The 24,987-nt window shown below is 43.0% G+C and overlaps 1 protein-coding gene across 2 annotated transcripts in view; it reads left to right on the top strand.

Annotated features, from left to right (window-relative positions):
* The window catches only part of COL4A4 (collagen type IV alpha 4 chain), a 119,515-nt gene that overhangs the window by 22,593 nt on the left and 71,935 nt on the right, over window positions 1-24,987 (top strand). For both annotated transcript variants that reach the window (XR_010380703.1, XM_031452294.2), the window contains 7 exons: window positions 1,038-1,115; window positions 15,360-15,494; window positions 16,282-16,326; window positions 17,024-17,140; window positions 20,478-20,546; window positions 23,471-23,506; window positions 24,763-24,825. Coding sequence is in view for 1 of the 2 variants with exons in the window: in XM_031452294.2 (XP_031308154.2) it covers window positions 1,038-1,115; window positions 15,360-15,494; window positions 16,282-16,326; window positions 17,024-17,140; window positions 20,478-20,546; window positions 23,471-23,506; window positions 24,763-24,825 (543 nt within the window). In the remaining variant the exon portion in view is untranslated. The remainder of the gene's footprint in view (window positions 1-1,037; window positions 1,116-15,359; window positions 15,495-16,281; window positions 16,327-17,023; window positions 17,141-20,477; window positions 20,547-23,470; window positions 23,507-24,762; window positions 24,826-24,987) is intronic.

Here is a 24,987-nt window from a genome sequence, read left to right as displayed (position 1 = left end):
TTAACTTAATTATCTAATTGCTTGGCTCTTGTCAAGGTTCAAATTTTTATATGCTTTCAATGGCTCATAAAAGTTATTTTTATAAAGACATCTTTTTCATGAATGCTTAAAGATTTTAAAAATTCTGTCTGAGCGTATTTTTTTCCAGAAAAAAACGGGGTCTTAATTGTATGACTGAAAAGAAAAATACATACTGCCTAGACTCTTGTCCCTCCCATACACATATACATATTCATGCATATTTATGTATAAGTGTGTTTGTTTATTTATATGTATATATCTTCTTGGGAACTGCACAGATCTGTTCTCCTGCTTTATGTTTTCCCATTACATGTTGGTCTAAAGGCTCAAGTTTAAGTTGTTAGTTTTCAAAGATCTGTCAGAAGCGTGAGGTCCTACCCACACCCTCAGCTGAAAGTAGGGAAAGTGTTCAAATTATTCAAGCTCAGGAGCTTTCTGGTTGAGCGTCACATTAGAGGCATCATCTTGGAGTAACAGCAAATTGTTGAAAGAACAATTTTAATCCGAGTCCAAGGCTGTGATTGCTGCACTGACCTGGGAGGGACTTCTTGAGTCCCTGGTTGATCTTGGAGGTAAAGGAAGAGGCTCCTAGAAAAAAAGCAAGCATATGCTTTCAGTTAGATGCCACTGTGTACTTATGGTTTTCCCGACTACATAGGTAACACTATAAGCTTGTTCACAGCTTAGTAAATGAAATCTTACCAGGAGAGAGAAACTGCAGAAGATTCTGGTTAAAGCCAAATAGCTTCAGACAAGGTTTGTGAAAAATCCTAGCTCAGAAAAACTTTTATCCTGCTCACACAATCATTAATCTCCTTATTATCCGGCCACAGGGTAATAAGTTCAATGGCTTTTTATATATCAGTACTAGTCTTGTCACAGATTCAGAGGTAAAAATGATACTGCGGAATTTTCATGAGTTAAATAAATAAGAGTGCTTGTTACGAGGTATCTATATCTTGTACCCAGCTAGGTGATGAATACTGGTAAACTAAATCAGATGCTTCACTTTCTAGGGTGGAAAGAAGTTTATTGGTCCCTGTGGGGGAAGAGACTGCTCTCTTTGCCAGTGCTTTCCTGAAAAGGGGTCTCGGGTAAGTGATGCAAAAATCAACACGGACGGCGGGAGAGGGAAATGGGGAATTACTAATCAGAGGGCATAAAGCTTCAGTTGTGCAAGATAAATAAGCCGTAGAGATCTTCTGTACAACATTCTACCCAGAGTCATCAAAAATGTATTGTTCTCTTAAAATTGTGTTCAATCACCTTATACAGAAAGGGTCCTGGTGCAAATGGTACATGCTGGTCGCCATATTGATACTCATGTTGCATATTGGCATTTTAAAGGCTCTGAGAAGTCCTGCAGTAAGTTTAAAAAAAAAAATTCACTTTGTTTAAAGTAGCGTTTCCAGACGTTTGACCACAGGACTCTTTTTAGACAACACCAGTTGAAATCCTGTGGAATAGCTTTCTGTAATCGAAGCGATAGCTGCATTTACTCCATGCTGCTCAAGTGCCAGGCACTGTTCTGTGTGCTCTGTTTAGCTCACTGACTCCTTACAGACAGTTCCTTGATCATCTTATGGTGTCAGCTTTGCAGTGCCAAGGACTCCAGTACAGAGCAACTGAGCGTCTTGCTCAAGGCCACCCAATCTTGATGACCACACCAGAGCCTCTGTCCTGCAATGCACGTGAGCTCTCTTGGTTTGGGGCCCTTGAACATTCATGAACCTCTCTCTTATGTTCTGACAGCAGCAGTTGGCAGGCCCTAACTCATCATCGGTGCTGGCGTATTAGCTCAAACCATCCTTTTGGTTAAAAATACCCCCACAACCTTACAAGAAAAGGAGTATGTTGCAGGAGTGTAACCGAACTGGTCCGATCCTAGCCTGGACCGAGACACCCTGTCCCAACCTGGGAGGTTCCTTTTCCAGTTGGATTCATGCAGCCAGTAATTAAACGAATGCTGAGACTGGAACAACGCAGGCTTCTTTTAGTGGCCAAATAATGGAGAAGCGGGAACCTAGTTTGCATATCAACTTCTCAACCCAGTTTGGGCGAAGACACCAAATATATAGACGGGTCGGGGTAAAAGGGAGGGAGTTGAAAGGAGTGGGAGGAATAGTCATGAGTTACCCGAGGACAGGGATGTGGTTGGGACCCAGACAACACTTCTTTTCAGTTCCTGTTTGGGCTTCTCTGGCTGTTGTCATGGCGATCGTCAGCTGTCATGGTGCTGGTGGGTGTGTCACTGAGCAGCTAATGCGTTACAATGAACATATAATGAGGCTCGAGGTCCACTGAAATCGAATTCTCCAGCATCTTGGGCTTAGTTGGTTATGACCAGTTCTTGTTTTTTTTCCTCTCTGCACCTTCCTCTTGAAACTTAGATATGAGTAATTGGTTTCTATTTGAAGGAGGGGCAGGAGGACAATTCTGGGGCAGCCCCCTGGTAATAGATTTGGAAAATTTTTGAGGCAGATCAATGATGAGTTTGAAACACGTCCAAATTGATCCCACAGGGCTGTGTGTGTTGCTCAAAAAGCACAGTTCGGTAAAAATCAGTCTACAAGGATGTGAAATGTTACCTTCCAGAGAGAAGGGACCATCTATTTCTCCCGCAGCATAGCTTTGTCTTCACACAGTTTGTGTGCAATATGTGTGCAGTTCTGTTGTCGAGTTCTTTGCTATAAGCAGTGACCTTATTGACTTGAAGTTATGGCAGATTCCTTTCTGCTTAAACTGCTTTGTTTCTTCTTCAGTAAGTCAAAAACTTTGGTGATCAGACTTCATCTTGAGCTTTCCCCAGCCTCTTTCATGATATAATTTTAAAACTGCATTTGTGAGGAAACAAAGACCCTAAAAATGAGCAGTCTAAGAAGTGCTTTAGCTTTTTCATGTCAAGGTACACGATATTCGGGGGAAAGAAGTCTGGCCTTTGTGTGAGGTTGTCAGTGAAAACCTGCCAAGATTGTACAAATGAAAAAAGAAAAGTAATCAGCGCCTCTAAACTTTAAGACCCTTCGAGCTTGGGGCCCAGGAGAAGTGGCGTGATCAGCTCTGTGGCAGGAATGGGATGTGGGCACCACAAAGCAAAGAGGGACAGGTGCTTTGATGAAGCCAGCTAGTGTGGTCCTCCGATTGAATGATGTCCAGAGAGTTTTTTTGGTTTTTTGTTTTTGCTGTCACAACTGGACGGAGGGCGATGCTGCTGGTTCTAGTAGGTTCCAGGCCAGGGAGGCTGCCAATTACCTACAATGCACAGGGCAGCCCCACACCAAAGGATTATCCATCCTCAAATGCAGTAGTGCCGGCTCTAATCCCACAGCAGCTCTGGGAAGCCAGGATGATGATTATCCATCGGTCACTATGAGGAATCCGAATTTCCAAGAGTTGTAAATGACTTGCTAGTTTGTGGAAGAGGCAGGAACCACCTCCAGCGGCCTCAGCCCAGCATCTGCCCTGTAATCAATGAGAAGAGGATTGATTATACTCAGGTTCAAGCACCGGTTTTAGCCATAACTTTTATGAACCTTAGTGGCCACTTGGATCTGCCCAAACCTGGGTCTCCTCATATTTACACCCTCGGTCCTCTGTCTTCTGTGTCCTTGGGCTGTTCAGCAGTCACAAGCAGCTGCATGTGGGGAGGGTGCACTGTCCCTCCTGTAGCCCAGTCTTCAGCGCCCTGGGTCCTGGGGACTCACGGGGGTGGGCTGCACCCTGCAGTCTGCACCGCTGTTCCTGGGTGGTCAGGGAGAGCTGTGTGCAGAACACTGGTCAACCTCTGCCCTTCCTGAAACAGATGTGTCCCTCATGAAGTCTGCAAGTTGCTGGTGACGTTTTCCAGCTGGGAATCTGGGAGCATGGCTTGTGCATGACTAGGAGATGGTTTGGGAGGAGGCGAGTCAACTCACATACCATCTCTTGAAAAACAGGACTCTACCAAATTCCAAGGATTGAGGCTCGACCCGAGGCAGCGCAGCCCATCAGGGGAACCACCAGGCCTTTCTAGGAAGGAAATGATTCCGCTCTTATGGTTTGATGCTGAGTGAGTGGTTTGTTCGGCCCCAATTCAAAACCGCTGTGTCTACAGCGAGTGGTGGGGAGACAGGCTGGCTGAGGGTTTCAACTGGAGACAGAGGCTGGAGTTTGAAGAGGAGCTGGGACGCATCTAAGACAGGGAACCAAGAGGGGTTCCCTCAGCACCAGCAGAAGGCCCTTCAGTCCCACCATGGTACCACTAGAGGCCCACCGTCTACCCCTGACACCTGTCTTCCTCGTTTTCCCTTCAGCTATTTCCCACCAGCTGAGCCCCTCACTCTCCCTTGAGCGTAATCTAGATATCCCCACTTCTCTACCCTTTCCTGGAATGCCTTCCCACTTCCACTCTGCCTTGGTCTTTTCTGCCCTCCCCAGAGGAGCTCAGTGGAGACACTATCCCCCCACCCCAAGGCCCCCGCCCCTCCCAGGTCCCAGCCAGTGCGGATGCCCCCAGTGTGAGCCTGGTTCTCCTCTGCGGTGTTTCTCCTACCTTGACCTGCAGCTCCATTTGTGTGGAAGTGCCTGACCCTCTTGATTGGACCCTAAAGGTGGTTGTGCAGACACATGTGAAGTGCTTATACTGGCTCCTGGCCCATAGTGGACCCTCTAGAAATAGAAGTTGCCTACTTTTGGTTCTCCCCTTTTAGAGCTGGGGGTCATTTTTGAGGTATTTCTTTGGGATGATCACAGTAGATGGCACCTCATAGGTAGTTCACACATATTAATCAATAACTTAACAATTCAGACTTTAACCTGGACAGGAGTTGGGAGCCTAAGCTGGTGGCCAGGCCGCCTGCAGCGTGTATGTCAGGAGACCTGTCATATCCAAGAGAAGGGGGAACAGAATTAGCGAGGAGTCTCTCCGAGTCTTCCCCCCACACAACATTTAAACCGGTTAGTAAATGAGTATCTTGCGTGGTTCCGATTTCCTTGTGAATTTCAGGTAGGGCCAGAAATAAGCACGTTGAGCCACAGACACGGATATGCCCGTTGCTGTACTTAGACCTTTTGAAGGTTCAGGAACATCCTGGAAAGACTTCAAGTCTGAGGGCAGGACACTGGGGATTACCCCTTGGGTCTCCTGGGGCCTCAGAGCCCTCCGTTGGGCAGCAGGGTGTGTCCTAGAGAGCTGCCCTGCCCCTCCCAGCCCTAACAGCCCGTGGCTCCATGATGTGGGGCGTGACTTTTCCGCATGTGACAGCTACTTAATGGGCTCCCAAAACATTGTGTGACTGCCTCACATTTCCATAAACCTCATTGTAGCCCCTCTTGAAAGATGTGAATGAGGTGGCCGCGGGCGGGGTTTTAGATTGCTTCTTGTCAGTTTCAAGGGAGGAATCTCTGTGTTTTTGATGGATGTCTCCTTGCAGGGAAAATTGCATGTCTTTCTAGACAAGAATGAGAACTTTTATAAGTTCTACTTTAGTAACAAGCATGATAACAAAGACATCTTCTGTAGTATTTTCCAGAATAAAATACATTTATGTTGTTTTCCATCCAAGGGAGTCTTGTAAAGGTTAACTCCATAGAACTTTGCGATTTGGTGGGTTTGTATACAAGAAGGTCAAATGGCTTAAAACTCAAGGCCCGTCTTAGTTTTTCGTTCAAAAACCAAAATCACACATTTCCTTTGGAAACTTTAAATCACTAGCGTATATACACGTAGTTTTTCTGTCAGTTTCACTCATTTATGCCTTGCACTCCTACGAGCTTGCATTCCATGATAAAAACAGAATTTCCTTGGGAAATTCTAACTCTTATTAACATTTTTCATATCATTAATTTATTTTCACACAGAGTTCTTGAACTCAGTCTCTTTTATCACTCACACAGCTGTGTTCTAGTACATTCTATAACTGTAGCCTGATAAACGGTTCAGAGCAATTATTTCCATGTCCCGAAGTTCTCATAAGTCACTTACGTTACATTTTGATGGAAACAAGTTCCAATGACGGTGGAGAAGTTTGCAGACTTGGTCTGTCCCCACCCCTTCATGTTTTGACGCCTTTCTTCTCCAAGAACTGACTTCCTAGCTCATTACATCCCACTGGAGAATTCTCTAACAAATGAAGCCCTGCCTGAGGTCACAGACTCAGGTGCCTTCAGGGGACAGCAGGTGACCTGAGTGAGGGGCCCCCAGCCTTGGGGACTGTGAGGAGTTGGACAGTGCATTTGTCGTGTAAAAGCATCAGAATTCAGAGTTAAAAGACAAAACAAACAAAAAACCATAGCACCTAACAATTAAAGAGATTTCCTGGTAAAATTTAATCTGAAAGCTGCCGGCTTATTAAAGCATTCCCCCTGCCATGAATATTAACCTGAATTTTTGAAGGATGAAAAACCTGCCCAAGTTAAAAGAATGGATCTCTTATGTCAGTGCTTGAGGATGTATTTCTGAACAGCGCGTGGGTGACCTGGTGGGTGGAGGGATGATGCATCCCTGTCACTTTATATTATTTAGCCTATTAATGGTATTAGTAGGAGCTGATATCTCTATAAAGGAATAACTCCAACTAATTAACGTGGCTTTCAGTCTGCCGACAGTCTCTCCCTTTAAATCCAGCATTTGTGTTTGAAAAAGGAGAGAAAACCAGCTTATTTGCCTGCTACTTTTATTAAATGATTTGCCTGTATTATTTTCCAAACAGGCCAACATCTCAGATTGGGTCTGAAGGTCGATTTTGGCGTGTCTGCCCTGGTCAGGCTCCTCGTGAGATGGCCATGATTTGCAGCCGAGCCCTCAGTCTCCTGTGTGGAGTTCAGTTCCATGGCAACCACGACTGCTGAGCTGGGCGACCCGGCGGCGTGAGCTGTGGCCAGGCCCAGCGGGCGCAGAGCTCAGCAAGTGTGGGACCAGGCTGAACCTGAGAGGGTCAAGGTCACTACCAAATTGGAGGCAGCCTTGCTGCTGGTGAGAAATCAGGTGCACCTCAAAGCAGGGAGTGTTCCAAATGGGAACCCAGGGAGCGGTGTTTGTGACTCTGAGAATGCCTGTCTAGCGCAAGGGTAGCATCTGACTAAATTAGTTAAGACGCTGAATTACAGAGTTTTTAGGAAAGAAAAGTATATTTTTTCCTTTCAAGCACCATTTTAGCAAGTAGCCAAGAAATCCACAGGGAAACAGCTATGTCTCCAGGATTCTTTTTTCTCCCACTCTGTTATACAATCTTATTTGCAATTCATTCAGCAAATAACCATTCATTCATTCCATTCATTCAGCCAGTGGCCATCAAGCCTTCACCATGGCATCTGAGGAGGCTCTGAGGCTTAGGGAACAGACGATGGTCCCCGTGGGATGGAGGTGGAGTCCAGCAGGAGACAGATTCACCCTCCTGCCATTATTTCTGGGTCCCTGATGAGTGCCGGGGTCAGGTGGTCTCGGTGCTTGGGATCAGGGGTAAGAACAGACCAAGATCCTGGCTCCCTCCCTGGGGGGGTAATTTGGTGCCCCAACTTGGTTTAGCACAGGAGCCTGTATGTGTGGTGGGCGGTGCCGGGGAGAGCTTGGCCTTGTTGGAACCAGAGGTCACCTAGTGTGTTACATTAGTTCCTAGGTCTGCTGTAACCATGACCATAACAGACCTAGTGGCTTGAAACAACAGAAATTTATTTTCTCACAAGTCCTAGAGTCCAGAAGTCCACCAGTAAGATGTCGCCTGCCATGCTCTCTCCAGAGGCAGGCAACAGGGGACATCCATGCTCTGCCTCTTCCGGCTTCTGGTGGCTGCTGGCATTTCTTGGCTTGTGGCTGCATCACTCCTACCTCTGCCTCCATCTTCACGTCGCCTTCTCCTCTGTGTGTCTGTATCACATCTTCCCCTTGGTCCCTCTTAGAAGGATACATGTGATGGCACCGAGGGCCCACCTGGATAAGGCAGGACAAGCTCCTCCTCTGAGATCCTTAACTTTATCCCATCTTCTGTCATCCAAGGGGATGTCACAAATTCCAAGGTTAGGGTGTGGGCATATCTATTTGTGGCCACCATTCAAACCACTGAAAGCATTTGGGCAGAGAGAACAGCCTCTCTTTCTCAGGGCTTTTGTGTTTGAGGGACCACCAGTGATCAGACAGGTTTGATCATGTAGATGAGGGACCAGGTGGTAAGGGATGCAGTTGAAAAAGCAGTTACAGGTTATCCTGAATAATGAGGGCTCTGAAAGATTTTAGGAAGGGTGGGAACTAGCTGAATTTATGTTACAAGATCATTCTGGCTGCTCTTCGGAGACTCTAGTAGTGGCGGGGGGTTGGGGGATATATTAGGGAAAATGTCTCAGGAGGCTAAGTTTAAGATTACTATTGCGAAGACAGACGAGAGACGCCTGGATTCCAGTTCCCTGGGCAAGAGCTCCAAGCATAGCCCATCCAGGTCCCACAGCAGGTGTACGATGCTGGGCTGATGTGACACCACTTTTGAAAATAGGAAAACCGCTCTTCCATGACCTGGTTCAGGGGGTGAGCTTACATAGTGCTCAGTGGCAAAGCCGTGTCTTCTGGTTTTCTGTGCAGTGTTCTTTCCACTGCACCAAGCTGGCTCTCAAGAAGCAGCTGATCTTTTTCTACCTGTTTCTCTATGAGATGATGGATGTTCACTCAACTTACCATGGGAGTCATTTCATGATGTGTGGGAGTCAAATCATTATGCTGCACATCTTACACTTACAAGGTGCTGTATCTCAATAAAAGTGGAAGGAAAAAGATACAGAAAATACACCTTACTGCTCAAAGAAGTCTTTAATAAATGACCTGACTGGTTTGGAAGACCGCAGAACTGTCTTGCTTACATTTCTGAAAAAATAAATAATAATAATTTTACTGCCATTAAAAAAACAAAAAAACCCCAAAAAAAACCACAGATGAAAATTCTGAGTCAGTCTTACTCCAGGCTAAACTGATTAATTTATCCCCTCATTCAGTGAGGTGGACTTTAGGTACAAGAAAACACTCTGAAGTCCAGTCTGCTTAGACTGTCTATTCTTTGAGTAACATCTTTTTTATTTATTTCACAGTCCTTCCAGATCGCCAACATGTTTTTCCTCCGTGTGATAGAGGAGGGCCCTGGAAGGACCAGCTAAAGGATTTAGGCTGGGCATTGAAGTCCTGTGTGAGGGTTTAAGAAGTGTTATAGTGTCACCTAGTGGCCTACTCGTTGAGTTACAGTCAAGCATAAACAAGGCAGAGGTTGCTGCTGAATGCTTTGTTAATTTTAATTATAAAAAGTCCGTGAGTGTATGTTTAGAATTTATACTGTGCAAGGCAGTAGCGAAGGTGCTGAGGTGGTAATAAAAAAAATGTGCAAGGATCAAGAATCTTACTAGACAACATCACCCCAAGCTAATTAAAGTAGTAGTCAGCAAACAATAGTGAAAAATAGGTGATGAACCTTTTTAGGTGTTAATTGTTTGAGGGTGGAAGTGAGAGTTTGTACGAGAGTGAGATTGATAAGGATTGGGGTTAAAAGGGAAGCGGTAACTTTGAAGAGAGGGTGTGACGTTGTTTCCCCATGTGATAGCCGGGTGGCTTCGGGTCACTTGCTCTGTCTCTCTGAGCCTTGGCTTCCTCATTTGGGAATGAAAAGGCAGACACAGGATGACTTTCTGCTTTAAGGATGTAAGGATTCCATGAGAAGAACTGCAGTGCTGTGTTAGTGCCCAGGATGGAGGAAGTGCTCTGTGAGTGGTACCCTCGCACCACCACCATCATCACCATCACCACCATCATCATCACCATCATCACCATTGTCGTTTTGGTTAGAGGAAGGTTGAATTTGAGCTACAGTTGGACAGAGGCTGCTATTACTTCAGGCAAACCAACGGCAGAAGTGTGTTTGGAGCAGAGGGTGTAGGTGTGGACACCACAGGGAAAAGGGTTGGCTGGGGTGGAGGAAGGTAGACCGTATTCACTGCAGGGATTGACAAAAGCAGTGACACAGCCAAGGGAAGACTGGAGATTAGTTGACAGCTTTATGTGGAAGTGGGGAGGAGACTGGATTTAGGGAAGCGGGGGAGGCTGGTGCTTGGATAACCCATGTAAGATGACAGACTGTGACCCAGGGTCTCCACAGTGGGATGAAAGAAAGACAGACACCTGAGGTTTAATTCAAAGAAAGATGTGATAGACTCGGTCATGGGACAGACATGGAGAAGGAGGGAAAGAGGGTCAGCCAGCGCTGACAGCTGGGTGGTGGTGAGCTTAGATGCTGGAAGGAACCAGGTTGCCGTCTGCTGAGTTGGAAGAAAAAGGCAGGGAAACTAGTCTGAGAGTGGTGAGCTCAGCTTACGACATGATGAGTGTAAATTTACAGGGAAGAAGTTTCAAAGAAGTTTCTCGAAAACAGTCAGAGATATAGGCTGGGACTAGAAGGTTAGATTTGAGAACCACAAAAATAGAGGTCTTTAATTAATTTGATGAATACTATTGTTTTCTTAAAAAAAACTTTATAGGAGAACATCAAGATACATTTTTAGAAGTTTAAAAATAAGATGAGGCTGGAAGCCATTGGAATGTTGCTGTAGGCATGCTGTGAGTGTGGTTTAGTGCAGGGACCCTCCAATGTGCCAGTTTGGAGCCAGGGAAGGAGGAGAGATTTTGAGAGAAACTGATCGAGGTATGAACTCAAACTTACTGGGGACGTGAGTGAGTTGGAGTAAGTTATACCCCCTTAGTAGGCCTTCCTCATTATACAGAGATAATAACTTGTATTTCTCGGTGTTGCCGGTTGGATTAAATGGGGTAAAGTATGCACACGAGCAGGTGCATAACCCAGCTTAATGTAACTAGAATAATAAAAGCATCGTTCTTCTTCATTTACTCGTTCATTCATTCAAAGGCTGATTTGAAGATTTTTGGTTTTTAAACTGTACATATGCTCTTATCTGTTTGTCTCGTCTCCCTAAGTCGTTGTGAAATAAAAATAGTCTGATCTTAGCCCAGCTCAAGAGACGTGTCTGACACAGATGATTAACAAGGGAGAATCCTAAAGGAATGTTCTGGCCTCAGAGAGCCGGGCAGGCGTGCGATTCCTTGTCCACTCCGATCGCCTTCATCCTTTATTTGTACAGCTGGCCCGGGACCCGGTGCTGCTGTGGCCACAGTGGGGAGGCGCCTGTAACGGGTCTGATGACTCGGTGTCAGCTTGGCCTTTGGATAGAAAGCGATGACCTGGTGGCTTCCCATGGCATGCCAGAGCTTCCTCGGCTGTCAAGCCGATTGTCATTTCTGGATTCAGTGAGTCTGTTTTCTCACTTCTCTGTCTCTCGCTGAAAGTCATAAACAGCAGAGGCAATTCCATGCACACAGTAGCACAAAAAGAAAAAAAAAAATCAGGGATCCTACATCTGAAAACCAGTCATTATTCCCCTGGGCATTTTTTCTTTTTTGCTACAGTGAATGCAGTGCCACAAATCCATATCATGGGTATTTCTTTAAAAAAAATTTTTTTAAAGGTGCAAAATTCCAGCCATTATTTAATAATTCTGTAGCTCTAGAAATGTCTTTTCTGGGCTTGCTGTTTATGCCTGTTCATCCTGAAGTTAATTTTAGTACAGCCTGATGAATGAGTAAGCTCAAATATTTACTTATAAACATAGTTTTATTCAAACTGACTCCTTTTATATGAAATAATTTAATGAAAGTGGAATTATTCTCTACATTACTGTGGATAAATTATTTACTCAAGTTGGGCAAACTAGCAATGACTATTTCAAAGATTGCTATTTGGAAAGTTTTTGTGAGCAGCTTTCTGACAGATTTAATACTGTTACACCAGTTTTGGTGTATTTCTTCAAAAAAATTATCTTATGATAAAGTACCGATTAATATGAAAAAACAGCACTGCATATAAAGCAAACCACAGAGTCTTCCCTGTAAAAGGTAGGCATTTAGCACTGTCTGTTAGTTATTTCACTGGCAAAGTAGGGGTTGTGTTTGCTGTTGACTGCAGTTGGAAAGAAGACAGAACACGCCTGAGTTCTATCTCAACAGCGGTACACACCAGCATCACTGCATTCAGGACCCCTGCTCTGCTCACCCCAGTGTGGAATCATCTCAGATCCGCTAACTACTGGCAGCCAGACTTCTGGGGATGGCAGTTCAGAGACCGGGGAAAGCAGATCCTTCCCCTCATTTACAGTCTTCCCTTGGTGGATGGGGGTCTGACCGCATTCTTTTATTAAGTATTTCTTGCTCTCTACCTTGCTTACTTCATGGCCTTGGGCATCTGGACTCTGCCTTCCAGGACCCTCATGGTCGGGTGGGTGTGGGGCTGGGGCCACACAGACAAAGAGGCGATCACAGTAACCGGTGACATGTGTGGCTAGAGAGGCGTCTGGGAGAGGCATCTGACTCTGAAGGGTGTTGGGGAGGGCAGGAGATCAGCGGAGTCTTTCCAGGGGAGGATTGACAGATGACTTGGAGGGGTTGGGAGGGACACTTCTGGGACAGGACCCTGTGAAAGAACAGTGCTTGATCAGACACGGCCAGGAAGTCGGCGTGGCAGATCAGGGTCAGGGGAGGAGGGAAGAAGTGGGGACGAAGAGTTTAATCTAACCATCCCTCGTTTCATTGCTGTCTGAGGGGGTTTTAGAGGGCATTTTCCCAAATCAGGACACATATCTGTACTGAACGGAGTGCCACCATTCCTGCCGCTGTGCTGAACATTTCTACTGCTTTTCATTTCCTCCTCAAAGTTCCGTTATCTCCCTGGGTTGGGCATCGCGTGTCTAGAAGGAAACACGTTCAGGAGATTTCTAGCCAGTGAACTGGGTGTCCTTTCTGTTACCCTTTTATGCTCAAATACGCATTTTGTCGTTTTTAAAATAATACATTATTGTCAAGTGCAGCATTCACAAAAGAAAACTGAGGAATTTTTGTGTGAACCGTATGTAAGACAAAAAGATAATTTCCAAACTTAATGAAAAAGCAGTTATGTCCTGAGCCTTATATTTAGGAAAAATGGGAGCTTTTAACTTAGGGTAATTAATCCAAACCAAGTGAGACTGATTAACACAGGTAGAAAAGTTCTGCTGAAGTCATTATTTATTCTTACTTTTAGATTGTAGTTCAGAAATTGTGTGATATCTAGAGTGAATTGGCATGCCCTCAAAATGCCCCCCAATGCTTTGCACCCATATAATTATATCTTAATTTTATTTATTTATTTTTTGTAACACATATTTATACATTTAAACTTCCTTGAAAATTCTAAGCTGTCAGTCGTTCTTTGGATGCTCAAGAAATAATAGCTCTTGTAAAGAAGGGCAAGTACAAATAGATTTTGATTTATAAAATTTAGGCAGATGTTAAAGGCTGTTGGTAATGTTTGTTGAGCCAATGACTGAATGATGAAAGAGAAATGGTAATTAATATTTATTATAAAAGTCACATTTGCTGATGGTAAGATGCTCACAAAACAGAATGAATCATTGCCCCGGCTTGCATTTCTCACTCCTGAGACGTGATGATATGCCGTTTCTTGTATATCCTTCTAGAAATGTTCCTTTACAAACATATTTAGAGAAAATGTCTGTCCATTTGTTTCTCTGCAGGTGGGATCATATGCTATATGGCTTCCCCCCCACCCCCCGTTTAAGTAACAATAAACTATTTGTAATAACAGTAATGTATAATAATAGCTAGCAGTATTGTGCCAGCCCTATGCTAAACACTTTACAGGCATTATTCTTTTTATATCCACAAGCCACTGACAAGATAAGACAGCTGAGGAACAGAGAGGTTAAGAAACATGCCCAAGGTCACACAGCTAGTAAGTAATCCTGGGCTTCACGTGCAGGGTGCTGACTGCAGAGCCTGGACACACATTACACTGTTTCTTCTTCATAATTTAAAAATATGATTTGCTAGGATGCTAAGATGGCAGTGGACAGGATGCCTTGATGGAGACATGAGGTTTATTTTACATTCAGTGGGAAGACGAGGAAACTCTAAAAAGCAGTTGTGTGTTGTGATCTGATTTCTGCTTGAGTGTCACTCGGGTTGCTCTCTGGAGAGAGGCTGGGAGGAGGGTAAGACGAAGCTGGAGAACCACTCAGGAGGCCAGAGCAATGTTCTCAAGGATGCTGGCCTGCACCAGCATAGCAACAGGGAGACAATGAAATGGGTGAGTTTCAGATCCATTTTGCAAGTGAAGTGCTAGGAGCTGATCATGGATTAAATGTAGGTGTGGCAGAAAAAGATTATCGAGGATGATTCCCGGGATTCTGGGGCTGGATTCTGGGTAAATAGGGAAGGTGGATGGAGGCTCAGATTCAGGGGGACAATCAAGAGTTCCATTTTGGATTTTTTTTAAGCCAGAGGTACCCTTGTGTTAAGGAGATGTCAAGGAGGCAGCTATGATATCCGGAAAGTATGATCATCTGGAAGTTAGAGAAGCCTGTGCTGAGATGCATGGGGGAATTAGGATCCACAGCATTTAAAATTTCCATCCTGGAGGGAACCGTGGAGGCAGGGGTTGTGGAGAGAGAGACCGGCGCCTGGGACATGGGAGGGAGAAACATCACGGGGGTGGAGGTCAAGGGAGCGTGCCCCTCTGAGGCAACTTCCCTACTCCAAATAGAAAGAGCCTTGAGACTTGCTGTAACAACTGAACATGAATTCACTGCACCAGGGCATCTCAATGCCTCGGAGAATGGGCTTCAAGGGAGCAGGGAGCTCCTCATCTTTGTGCCAGAAATGTTCCTACTGGGGGTTCAGGAGGAGAACTGAGTTCATGAAATGACTTCACCTAAAATAAGAGGTGGCCTTTTCATTTGTGGAAAGAAAGTTGCATAAATATAATGTGACATGGAGAGCCTACTTCCAAATTATGAATAAGAAATTAGATAAAAACAGTTAAAAAACAGAAATGTTTCTCCCTAAAAGCGCAGACAAATTATTTGAAGTAAACAGAAGGGCTGGCCATTTTTCCTCACTCTTAATTCGTGTCTCTAACATCATGGTACTGAGACTTTGATTCTTAAAAATTCCTTACTTCACTAAATAGCTCGGGATTTATAAATGCCAATGGTGAAATGAAAATAGTAAGAGAGTTATAATCGGTTTATAGATGTGTGTGTGTGTGTACATGCAGTAATTCAGATTTTTTTGTACAGCTTCAATTCGGATTGAAAAAGACAACAATTTTCTTTCTTTTTGTAATTGGTTGATCGTTTGTGCTTCTATTACTAGAGTCTCCTCCATCTTTAATTTTCTAGCCTTTTGTGAATCCAAGTGACTGTATATTTGTGTTAGAAAATGCTACTTAAGAATCATCCGCCCCCACCTTTTTAATCTTTCTTCTTAGGGTCACCCAGGACCACCTGGGCCACAGGGTCCTATTGGGCCCCTGGGGCCTCCAGGACCCATTGGAATTCCAGGAGAGAAAGGGATGAAAGGTGACAGTGGCCTTCCTGGAGCAGCAGGTGACAAAGGTGACAAGGTGAGCTTTTTCATAAGTGAAAAAGTCCCTTTAACCACTTACCAGCATTAATACGCCAGATTTTTTTTTTAAATCACAAGTAATACCTATTTGCACCTTATAATAAATGGTCTAAACTCCTCTTCCATAATCAGCCCTCATTCCTAGCCCTCTTCTGGAGAAGCCCGCCTTTCTGGATCTATTCTAGGCACTTACATACATGCGTGGACCCGGGGAGGGGTTGTACTCTTTAAATGGCTTTTTAAAAACCTAAATGATATTATATGTGTCATGCTGAGCCTTTCTTTTGTTACTCAGCCATCCGGCTTACAAATCATTCCGTATCCGTTTATAGAGATTGAACTTATTCCTTTAAAAACACTGTATTAGAGGCCATAATATGGATAAACCTACAGTGTATTCCCTGTTGATGAGAATTTGCAGTCCTATCCCAGCTCTGTGTAGGGTAGGTGTGCAGAGACAGTCCTGCAAATTACCTGTGTTTGCATTTCAGTGTGTGTTTCTCTAGGATAAACAGACTCTGAGAAGTTGAATGTCCAGTTTATAGGATCTGGAACCTATTCTTTGAAATGATGTGGCCAAGTTGGCTTCCTAAGTACAAAAAGAGAAGCACAAAGTGTTGATCTGTAAATGCTGCATTCGAGCTCATTAATGTAAAAACAAGTGACAATGACTGCTATGGGTTTTTAAAAAAATGAGTTAATGGTTCATATTTTCAAGTTAATCAACCTGTTAATCTAATAATTTAGTAGCTTTTATATCATTGCTTTATTTTCTGGGATTTTAGGGTCCAACAGGTGTTCCTGGATTTCCAGGTTTGGATGGAATACCTGTAAGTATCCTTAAATTTTCTCCATTTTTTTTTAAGGAGAGAGAAACACTCATCGAAGTCCTTAAAAGCACATGTTCAAATATATATATTTTTATATAATACACAATATATATTATATATATGGCAAACTCCTTTGTATTTTCTCATTTTAGTAAATGCCAGGGTACCTGCATTTCAATTTCATGTAATAACTCTGAGATCAAAACACTTTACTTGACAAGCAAGGTGTTGAAAGAGATTAGAGAAAAGCATTCCAAAATATGAGCTAGATATGCTTGTCACGTCACAATGTTCTAGAAATAAATGTATGCTCATTACCAAAGATTTTATATGCTAGTAACTCCCAGTGGTGGAAGTGGGCTTAAAACTCTCATTGCTAACATGAAAACCAAATGAAAGAAGGAAGAGGTATTCAGGGGACTTCACAATTCATTAGAGTCTTTTTAAGGATTTCAAGGAAGATTTCCTCCCAAATCTCCCCAAGTCCTTCAAACTAAATTAATTTAAATTGGGAACTATTAAAATAAATTTACTTAATTTTTTCTTTGCTACATAGTAGTTGTGGAGAGGGGAAGGAAATTTCACAAAATTTAACAGCATGCACGTCCCAATCACCGTATTTGGGGACCCATATTGCATAACCTTGTTGTTACGGTATTCTTGCAAAAATTCTTCACCTGTAATTTTGTTTCTGTAGGGACACCCGGGGCCTCCTGGATCCAGAGGCAAACCTGGCATAGATGGCTACAATGGCTCAAGAGGTGATCCAGGGTTTCCAGGAGAAAGAGGAGCTTTTGGCCCAGAAGGCCCCCCAGTAAGATGCCACAGCTCATCCTAGTGGGACTCTTAAGTGAAAAGGCCCTCCAGTGTGAACAGGCTTGATGTGTTCAAGAAACAGAGTTAACACAAGTGTGCTGGGAGCATGATGAACACACGGGGGTGACTGAAGGATGAGGACAGAGAGGTGGGCAGGACCTAGAACACAGGGGGCCTTGTAGACTGTGTAAAGAGAGGCAGGGTTTTCTTTCCCATGCCCGTGGGAAGGCACTGGATGGCCTTAAGGAAGGAGGCGATTGGGTCTGACTGATGTTCTATGAAGATGCTGCTGGCTGCTGTACAGAGAATGGATAAGACGGGAAGGGAGCCAGGACACCAGTTAGCAAAACTTACATTGTTTATCACTCAGTGTTCACTGCAGACATGTAAGCCCCTCTAGGTATTTCAAGCAGAAAGGAGTTCAATACAGGGAATTTGGCACTTATTGTAATGGCTGGAGGATTGAAACTCCAGGGTTACTCCAGGACTACGGATTTCAAGGGCTCACACTTAGCTGAGATTCAGACTTCGGAAGCTGCCCTTGTACCTCAGCCACTGCCTCTCATCCCCATGTCAAGACACCAGCAACACTCACGTTCCTGCCTTCCTGCTTGACAGCATCAGCAGTATCAAAAGAGGATGTCTTCCTCACTCCTACCTTCCACATCTCATAAGTACATTTCCCAGGTGGAACCTACTTCACATCCAGCTGCAAAGCAGTCTGGGAAATGTAGTTTTTAGCTTTCTACCCCCATAATGCAAAAAGATAAATGGTAGGGGTTTGGAATGGAGGTCCAGAAACAGCTGACAATATCTAGCACTTAAGAAAACTCTACTGCTTTTAGTTAATTTTTTCCTGCAAAAATTTGAACTTTTATTTTAAACATAACTTTAGCAAGAACTAATCTTCACCACTTATATCCCCTTTTTCTCTCTTTCTTTTCCTTTTTCTCACTTAAATAAAGACTGAAGAGGATTTAATACTGACTTTCAGTCACTGTTTTTCAGACTTTCCACTTCCCTAATTAAATGTCATTTCCCAAGACTCCTAAAAGGTTTTTTCATCACCACCACAGGCCTCTTGCTTTTTTCTATGCATTTTCATTTTGCTCCAGATTCTTGTGGTAACCATCTGAGCACAGAACTCGAAAAGAAATTTCCATCTTCACTTTTTCCTTGTGACAAACCAAGTAACAACTAACTTTCATTGTTAAGCTTCTCAACCACCCTTTGTTTTCAAACTCGGCTATTTGAAAGCTCAAGTGCAGTCTGCTGAACGCACATTTTTTGCTTAAAGTCTTCAGACTGGATCACACCTCATTCTACTGAGCATCTATGAACAATCAAGAGAGCGGGCTTCTCCATTTTAGCTTTAACACAGCATGTAGTACTGACTGCAATACGGACGTTTGTCCTACTGGTCTCTTTGCAAAGCAGTTTTCTTTCCCTTGACCCATTTCATGTATCAGCAGTCCTCAATCTGCACAGGAGTGTAAGATTTTAAGAATAATATGCAATTTGAGGGCACACAAAGCCACGTTAACCTCCAGTGGGAAAATTACTATTGTTCTATGATCTTTAAGTTATCTTGTTGAAAACATTAAAAACTCTCTTACTTCCAGTTATAAGCATATAGGGAAAAATTTTAAAAACTACTGTTTATTTAGGACATTGTAATCTAAAACAGACGAAACATGGAGGATTAAAGGGTTTTCTTTCTTTGTAAAAACTTATCAAGTTTGAACTGTGCTTGCCTTCTGGCCTTGTAACTTAGGGTATGAAGTGAATTGGGTTTTATATGCTTTGGTGAATCATCATACTCGTTTCTAAGTTTGGACCAGCTCCGGTGTTGTGAAATATCTCCAGGAGTTCCTTTAGCATGCAGTTGTTCTGCCTGTGTCACTTCCTCTGGTTATCTTCATCCTTTTGGTCACAACTGCTTCCCTCAGTTATGTCGATAAGTTTGTCTTCACTGAGTCCCTCTGGCCTGAATGACAGCAGCCTCAGCGTTCCCACAATAGCTGTTTCTTCCATAGCCCCACTTACATTCTAGTTGGACTTCATCTCCAGTATTATCATTTTTCATTTCCCCACTTCATTTTCAACTTTTGTCGGCCAATGCTCTCTTTTGGTGATTTGTTTTTATGAAATGTTGTTTGGGTTTATCACCGGGAGACAAGGGGCAACACAGCTACACGTTTCGCTGTCTGTGTGTGGACTGACTAACAGACGTTAGTGACGAGTCGCTGACAGGCTTTGAAAGGAGGGATGCAGTCCATCAGCTATCGTGATTCGCACCTGTTCCTTATTGGTGGTCTGTGGACCAGTGAGCTTCCAGTGATGTCTGTATTTTCGGCAGTGATTCAGTTAATACACAGTGGGAACTGAAATTTGAACCAGTTTGTTGGAGGACTGGCGTAATGTAACTTATCTGTGGGACTGAAACTCACACATATTGGAACCGTGAGAAGCAGGAATGGCCTGTGGAAGCAAATCTGATTTCTCAAGGAAATTGTTGATGTAACTGACCACAAAATGGTTTGGTATCTCCCATTGAAAGCAAAGTTAAGCCCTCTCCTGAGAGGGATTAATTCTGAAATCTGCATGTCCTTCATAGGAAACTTGATATATGACAATGGTAGAATTTTTATGTGGTAACCAAGTTAAGCTATCTTAGGATACTAAGTATGAAAATTATGGAGGAAAAATACACTGAGATATTTCATTCACTTTTTAAAAAAACTCTAAGTAAACAAACTTGCAGCTGCGTACAAAAACTCCAGAAAGGAGCACTTAATGATTTTTAAAAATTAATTTTTCAAAGTATACACAGGCTATGTTTTGAATAAAAATACTGAAATGGATAAAATCTTTTTTTTTCCCTAATCTTAGGGCATAAATTATTAGCTGACAGTTTCAAAATTGTTTACCTATAAGAATAATCCAAGTATTATGTGTATTATGTTATGAGGAAAAATAATTAGTAAATATCTGTAAGTATAGTAATGTATATTATATATAATCTATTAAAATGTATATTATATATTTATAATATATTATACATACGTGCATTATATATTATATATGGCATTATATATATTATTATACATATTAGTAGATGGTCAGTCTTAGGAGATTCCTTAATAGATTTTCACCAAATATGGAGTGAATATATGTGAGCACCTTAGGACAATGGTAATGATGAGAATAAAGAAATCTCCACTAGTGAAATATGATTATAATGCTAATTTTCTTGGTGAGTAATATTTTATTTGGAAAAGAAAATACTGAAATAGTAATAGTGTTTCCCCTTTAAGTGAATATTTTATTTTCAGGGACTTCCTGGAAAAAAAGGAGAAAAAGGAAATTCCGTGTTCATTTTTGGTACTGTAAAAGGTATTCAGGTAAGTATTATGATCAAGGTGAGTTAAAAAATTTTTTTTTCATATGGGTAAACCCATGCAGGAAACACATGAACTGAGATTTCCTCTGAAGTGTCCCTGAGGAAGCTGGTTTGGATCGTTACCCTGACCCTCCGGGAGGGCCTGTACTTCTCGTGTGAAGACACGTGGCTTTAGCTTCTCTGGCTATAAAATTCCAATACTTCCCAATGATTCTTGCAGAGTTGTAATGAGGACATTTATTTCAGGGTTTCCCAGCCTTGGCACTGTTGACATTTGGAACCAGATAATCATTTATTGTGGAAGCTGCCCTGTGCATTGTTAGGATGTTGAACAGTGTCCCTGACCTCTACCCACCAGATGCCAGTAACCACCTCCCCCACCACACACACCCCAAACAAAATCTCCAGAAATTACCAAGTATCTCCTGGAGGGAAATCATGCCCAGCTGAGAAACATTCATTGATTTGTAGCTAGAATATTTTGATACTAATACTTGTCACCCAGTATAATAAGTCACCACTACTGAACTTGACAATTATGCAATAGCACTAATAGCACTGTCCTTGGCAAATTCAAAGCTTTTGTGTTTTTAGCAGAGAATGATATACAAATATTCAGAAATAAACTCTTGAATGACCACCACATCTCTCTAATTTGAGTAGCCCTGGATAAGCAGAAAGAGATCACTTGATAATGATAAATCAAGAGGAGACATGCGGTACATTTTCAAGATGTGTCCATTTCTGTTAAGGAGGGCTATTCTACAATAATTAGATAAAAGTCATCCTAGATTGTTTCTGTTAGACCCCAAGTTCCGTGCCACCTGGAGTGGGGACACCTGAGTGTTGGCCCCTTAAGTGAGCTCACAGTATTTGTTTGTAGCCTCTGTGCCTGTTCTTTCTTGTTAAACAGCAAGTACTATGTTCTTGTTTATAGCTTAAATGATGTATTAATAAACTTAGCATCAAAAGCAGGGTCATTCTGAAACAGACTTGCAGACGTAGTAAACAATCTTATGGTAGCCAGGGAAAGGGGGTGGGAAGGGGTAAATTTGGGAGTTTGAGATTCATAAATGTTAGCCACTATATATAAAAATAGATTTAAAAAACAAGCTTCTTCCACACAGGGAACTATATTCAATATCTTGTAATAACCTTTAATGAAAAAGAATATGAAAACGAATATATGTATGTGTATGCATGACTGGGACATTGTGCTGTACACCAGAAATTGACACATTGTAACTGACTGTACTTCAAAAAAAAATTAAAAGCAGGGTCATTCTGAGAACCAGTATGATGTATTGGATGGAATGAACTGACCCTTACCTATACTGTGACTTATGCAACCCCCTTAACCCCTCTGAGCCTCATTTTCCTTATTTGTGAACGAAAATTCAGATAACACCTACCCTGCCTTCCTCTCAATGCTGATGATCTTTTACAATAATTCATATTGCAGCGTGTTGTAAACCTTAACACACAGTATGGTATTAACTATGGTGGGAATTTTTTGGTAATTGTGCAAGAAAGAGCAAGTGAGATAGAAGGGGAGATGTCTAGAGAGAATGCCTCACTTTAAAGAGAAACAGAGGATCTCCAGTAAAAGTGGCAGATCAGTAATCTTGGAGTGACAGTGATCTTAAGAGCCTGTATCCACTTCACACCCATTCGGATGATTATTATTTAAAAAAAACCAGAAAATAGTAAGTGTTAGTAATTATGTGGAAAAGTTGGAACCCTTGTGCATTGCTGATGGGAATGTAGAAGGGTGCAGCTGCTATGGAAAATGGCATGGTGATTTCTCAAGAAATTAAATGTAGAATTACCCTGTAATCCAGGAATTATACTTCTAGATATAGACTCCCAAAAATGAAAGCAGGGACTCAAACAGCTATTTGTACACCCATGTTCATAGCAGCATATTCACAGGAGCCAAAAGGTGGAAGCAACCCAAGTGTCTACCCACTGATGAGTGGATAAGCAGAACCTGGTATTTACATGCAACACAATATTATTCGGCCTTATAAAGCGAGGGAATTCTGACACATGCTACAACATGGACCAACCCTGAGGTCATCACACTAAGTGAAATAAGCTGTCACAAAAAAATGTGTGATTCCACTTAGAGGAGGTTCCTAGATGAGTCAGATTCATAGATTCAGAAAGTACAGTGGTGCTTGCCAGAGATGGGGGCGGGGAGGGGTCTGGGAGGGCTCATATATAATGGGTGCAGAGTTTCCACTGAGGAAATGAAAACGTTTGGGCAATGGAAGGTGGTGATGGTTGCACAACGTTGTGAATGTATTTAGGGCCACAGCACTGTACACTTAAAAACAGTTAAAATGTTAAATTTTATCATATGTCTATTTTACAATATATTGTATTTTACATTTTTTAAAAAGAGCCCGTATTCAAGAGAAGATACACCCTTCGATCCTTTAAAGTAGCTAGAGACTCAGGGCAGAGTCACAGGGCAGTGGATGTGCACTGAGGCAGGTGTGACAGGATTTCCACATGGATTTCCTTTACATCTCCTCTGAGGAGATAGCAAGGCGTCTAGGAAGAGAGGCAAGGTCTGGCAGTCAGACGAGAGACAGTTCAACTCTGATAAAATGAGACTACTGGATGGTGAATTTAGAACATTTTACACTGGAAGATGAAATCTCATCTTGATTCCATGTCCTCACGACTCAGCTGTCTTTTCCTGGATTCGGCTGAGTAGGAGCAGGGCTCTGGGCTTACAAAGTGAGACAGAAAAGTGCTTCCAGAGAGCCTTCCCACAGCTTTCTTTTCATCACTGAAAACCTGAACAAACTGCACAGGCAGTCCAGATAACTCCTGTGTGTGTGTCTACTTTTACGTCTTATGTGTTTTAGGGAGATGGTGTTGCTCATCTAATGCGATGTATCCATATTATTGCAGGGTGACAGAGGGGACCCAGGACCTCCTGGCTTTCCAGTAAGTCTCCCGGGCAGGCCATGTGCTTCTGTTTGCTTCTCAAATAGCCGATGATCCCCACTAGGGTGTGTCCCAGCAGGACCCGGGCCCACCCAGTACAAAGTGAAAATGTAGGTCTGTTGTCTGAAAAATATTACAGACTTCAGGATGGTGACAGGAGAGCGTTAAATCCAGCCTGAGGCCCTCTGTGACTGCACAGGTCACATGCCCATGGAGCATCCCTGAATCTCACCGAGCTCCCACTTCCCTTCCCTTTCTGTCTGGCAATGATCACTTGGTATCGCTCAGGTAGACAGAGTCACTTAATATTTAGGGAGATAATTCTGCTTGGAAACTACCTAAATAATACATGTCCAGTGAAAATTCTTTTGCCTGCTGAGTCAGCAATTGTGTATTACGTTTAATATTTTGCCCCGTCTTCATCTTCCTGGAGTTTATCATTCAGTGATATTTGTCTTTCCAATTAATGTTCACAAGATTAAAACTGAAAGCAATTTTACTTCCCAGTGGTTCGCTTACAATGTTGCTTGGTAGCTTCTGGCGGTTGACAGGATTACTTTCCCAGGCTGGTTCTCCTACTACCCCAGAAGCTCAGTTCTGCGTAATCAGTGGGAGACCTGGGTGTTGCTGTTAGAATAAATAGCGATTCATCCTCCAGGACAGAGCTACGCTGTTGCACGCTGGCAAATCATGCGGCGTGGGCAGCGTGAGCGAGAGAACACACAGTCTCTCCCCCTACTTGCAGAACTACCCAGCTATAACCTCTCCTTGTGCATTTGTGTGTAATTATGCCACAACTTAACATCTTCCAGACAATCGTTTATGGTTGAATTGCCTTGATCTTGAACTGGGGCCATTCCTGTTCACATTGACCTTACAGGGCACGTTTAAAGGCTATATTAAAGAGTATAGATAACACTAATATTTTAGCTTTGTTAATGTTAACTAATATTGATATTTAAAGGCATCTTCATGTATATTAAAGTTACAGCATACGTGGAATTTAGGAGTAACAAGTCTTCTTTGTTCTCGACAAGATTCGGTTGTGAATAAGCAGACTGATCTCTGGGTCTTGATTTCATCCCGCACGTAGGGGTTAGTCACACACCCCAGAGTGCAGCTGCCCGCCAGCCCGTGCCCTTTCTGCATCTGTCAGAGCTGCAGTCCAAGGTGATTTAGCGGGCAGGTGTGTCCGGAACTGTGAATGATGATTATGGGTTTGGGTCACACCTGCACTGATTTTTCCCCGTGTTTAGGGACCCAGGGGTGCAAGAGGGCCAGCGGGCGCCATGGGATATCCAGGAGAGCCAGGGTTAGCGGTAAGTACAACACTGGTGACTCGTCCCTCTAAAAGCCCAGACTCTACATTTAAATAAAGAAAAAAAAAAGACAAAATTGCAGTCTTGGGTCAGGCACAGGTGGGTTGTTTGAGAGACTATATTATAACCTGATGAACAAGCACACACCCACCACCATCACTG

The sequence above is a fragment of the Camelus dromedarius genome, chromosome 4 (genome assembly GCF_036321535.1).
Source record: "Camelus dromedarius isolate mCamDro1 chromosome 4, mCamDro1.pat, whole genome shotgun sequence".
Classification (NCBI taxonomy): Eukaryota; Metazoa; Chordata; class Mammalia; order Artiodactyla; family Camelidae; genus Camelus; species Camelus dromedarius.
Note: the sequence above shows the minus strand (reverse complement) of the source record. Positions and strands in the feature narration are given on the sequence as shown.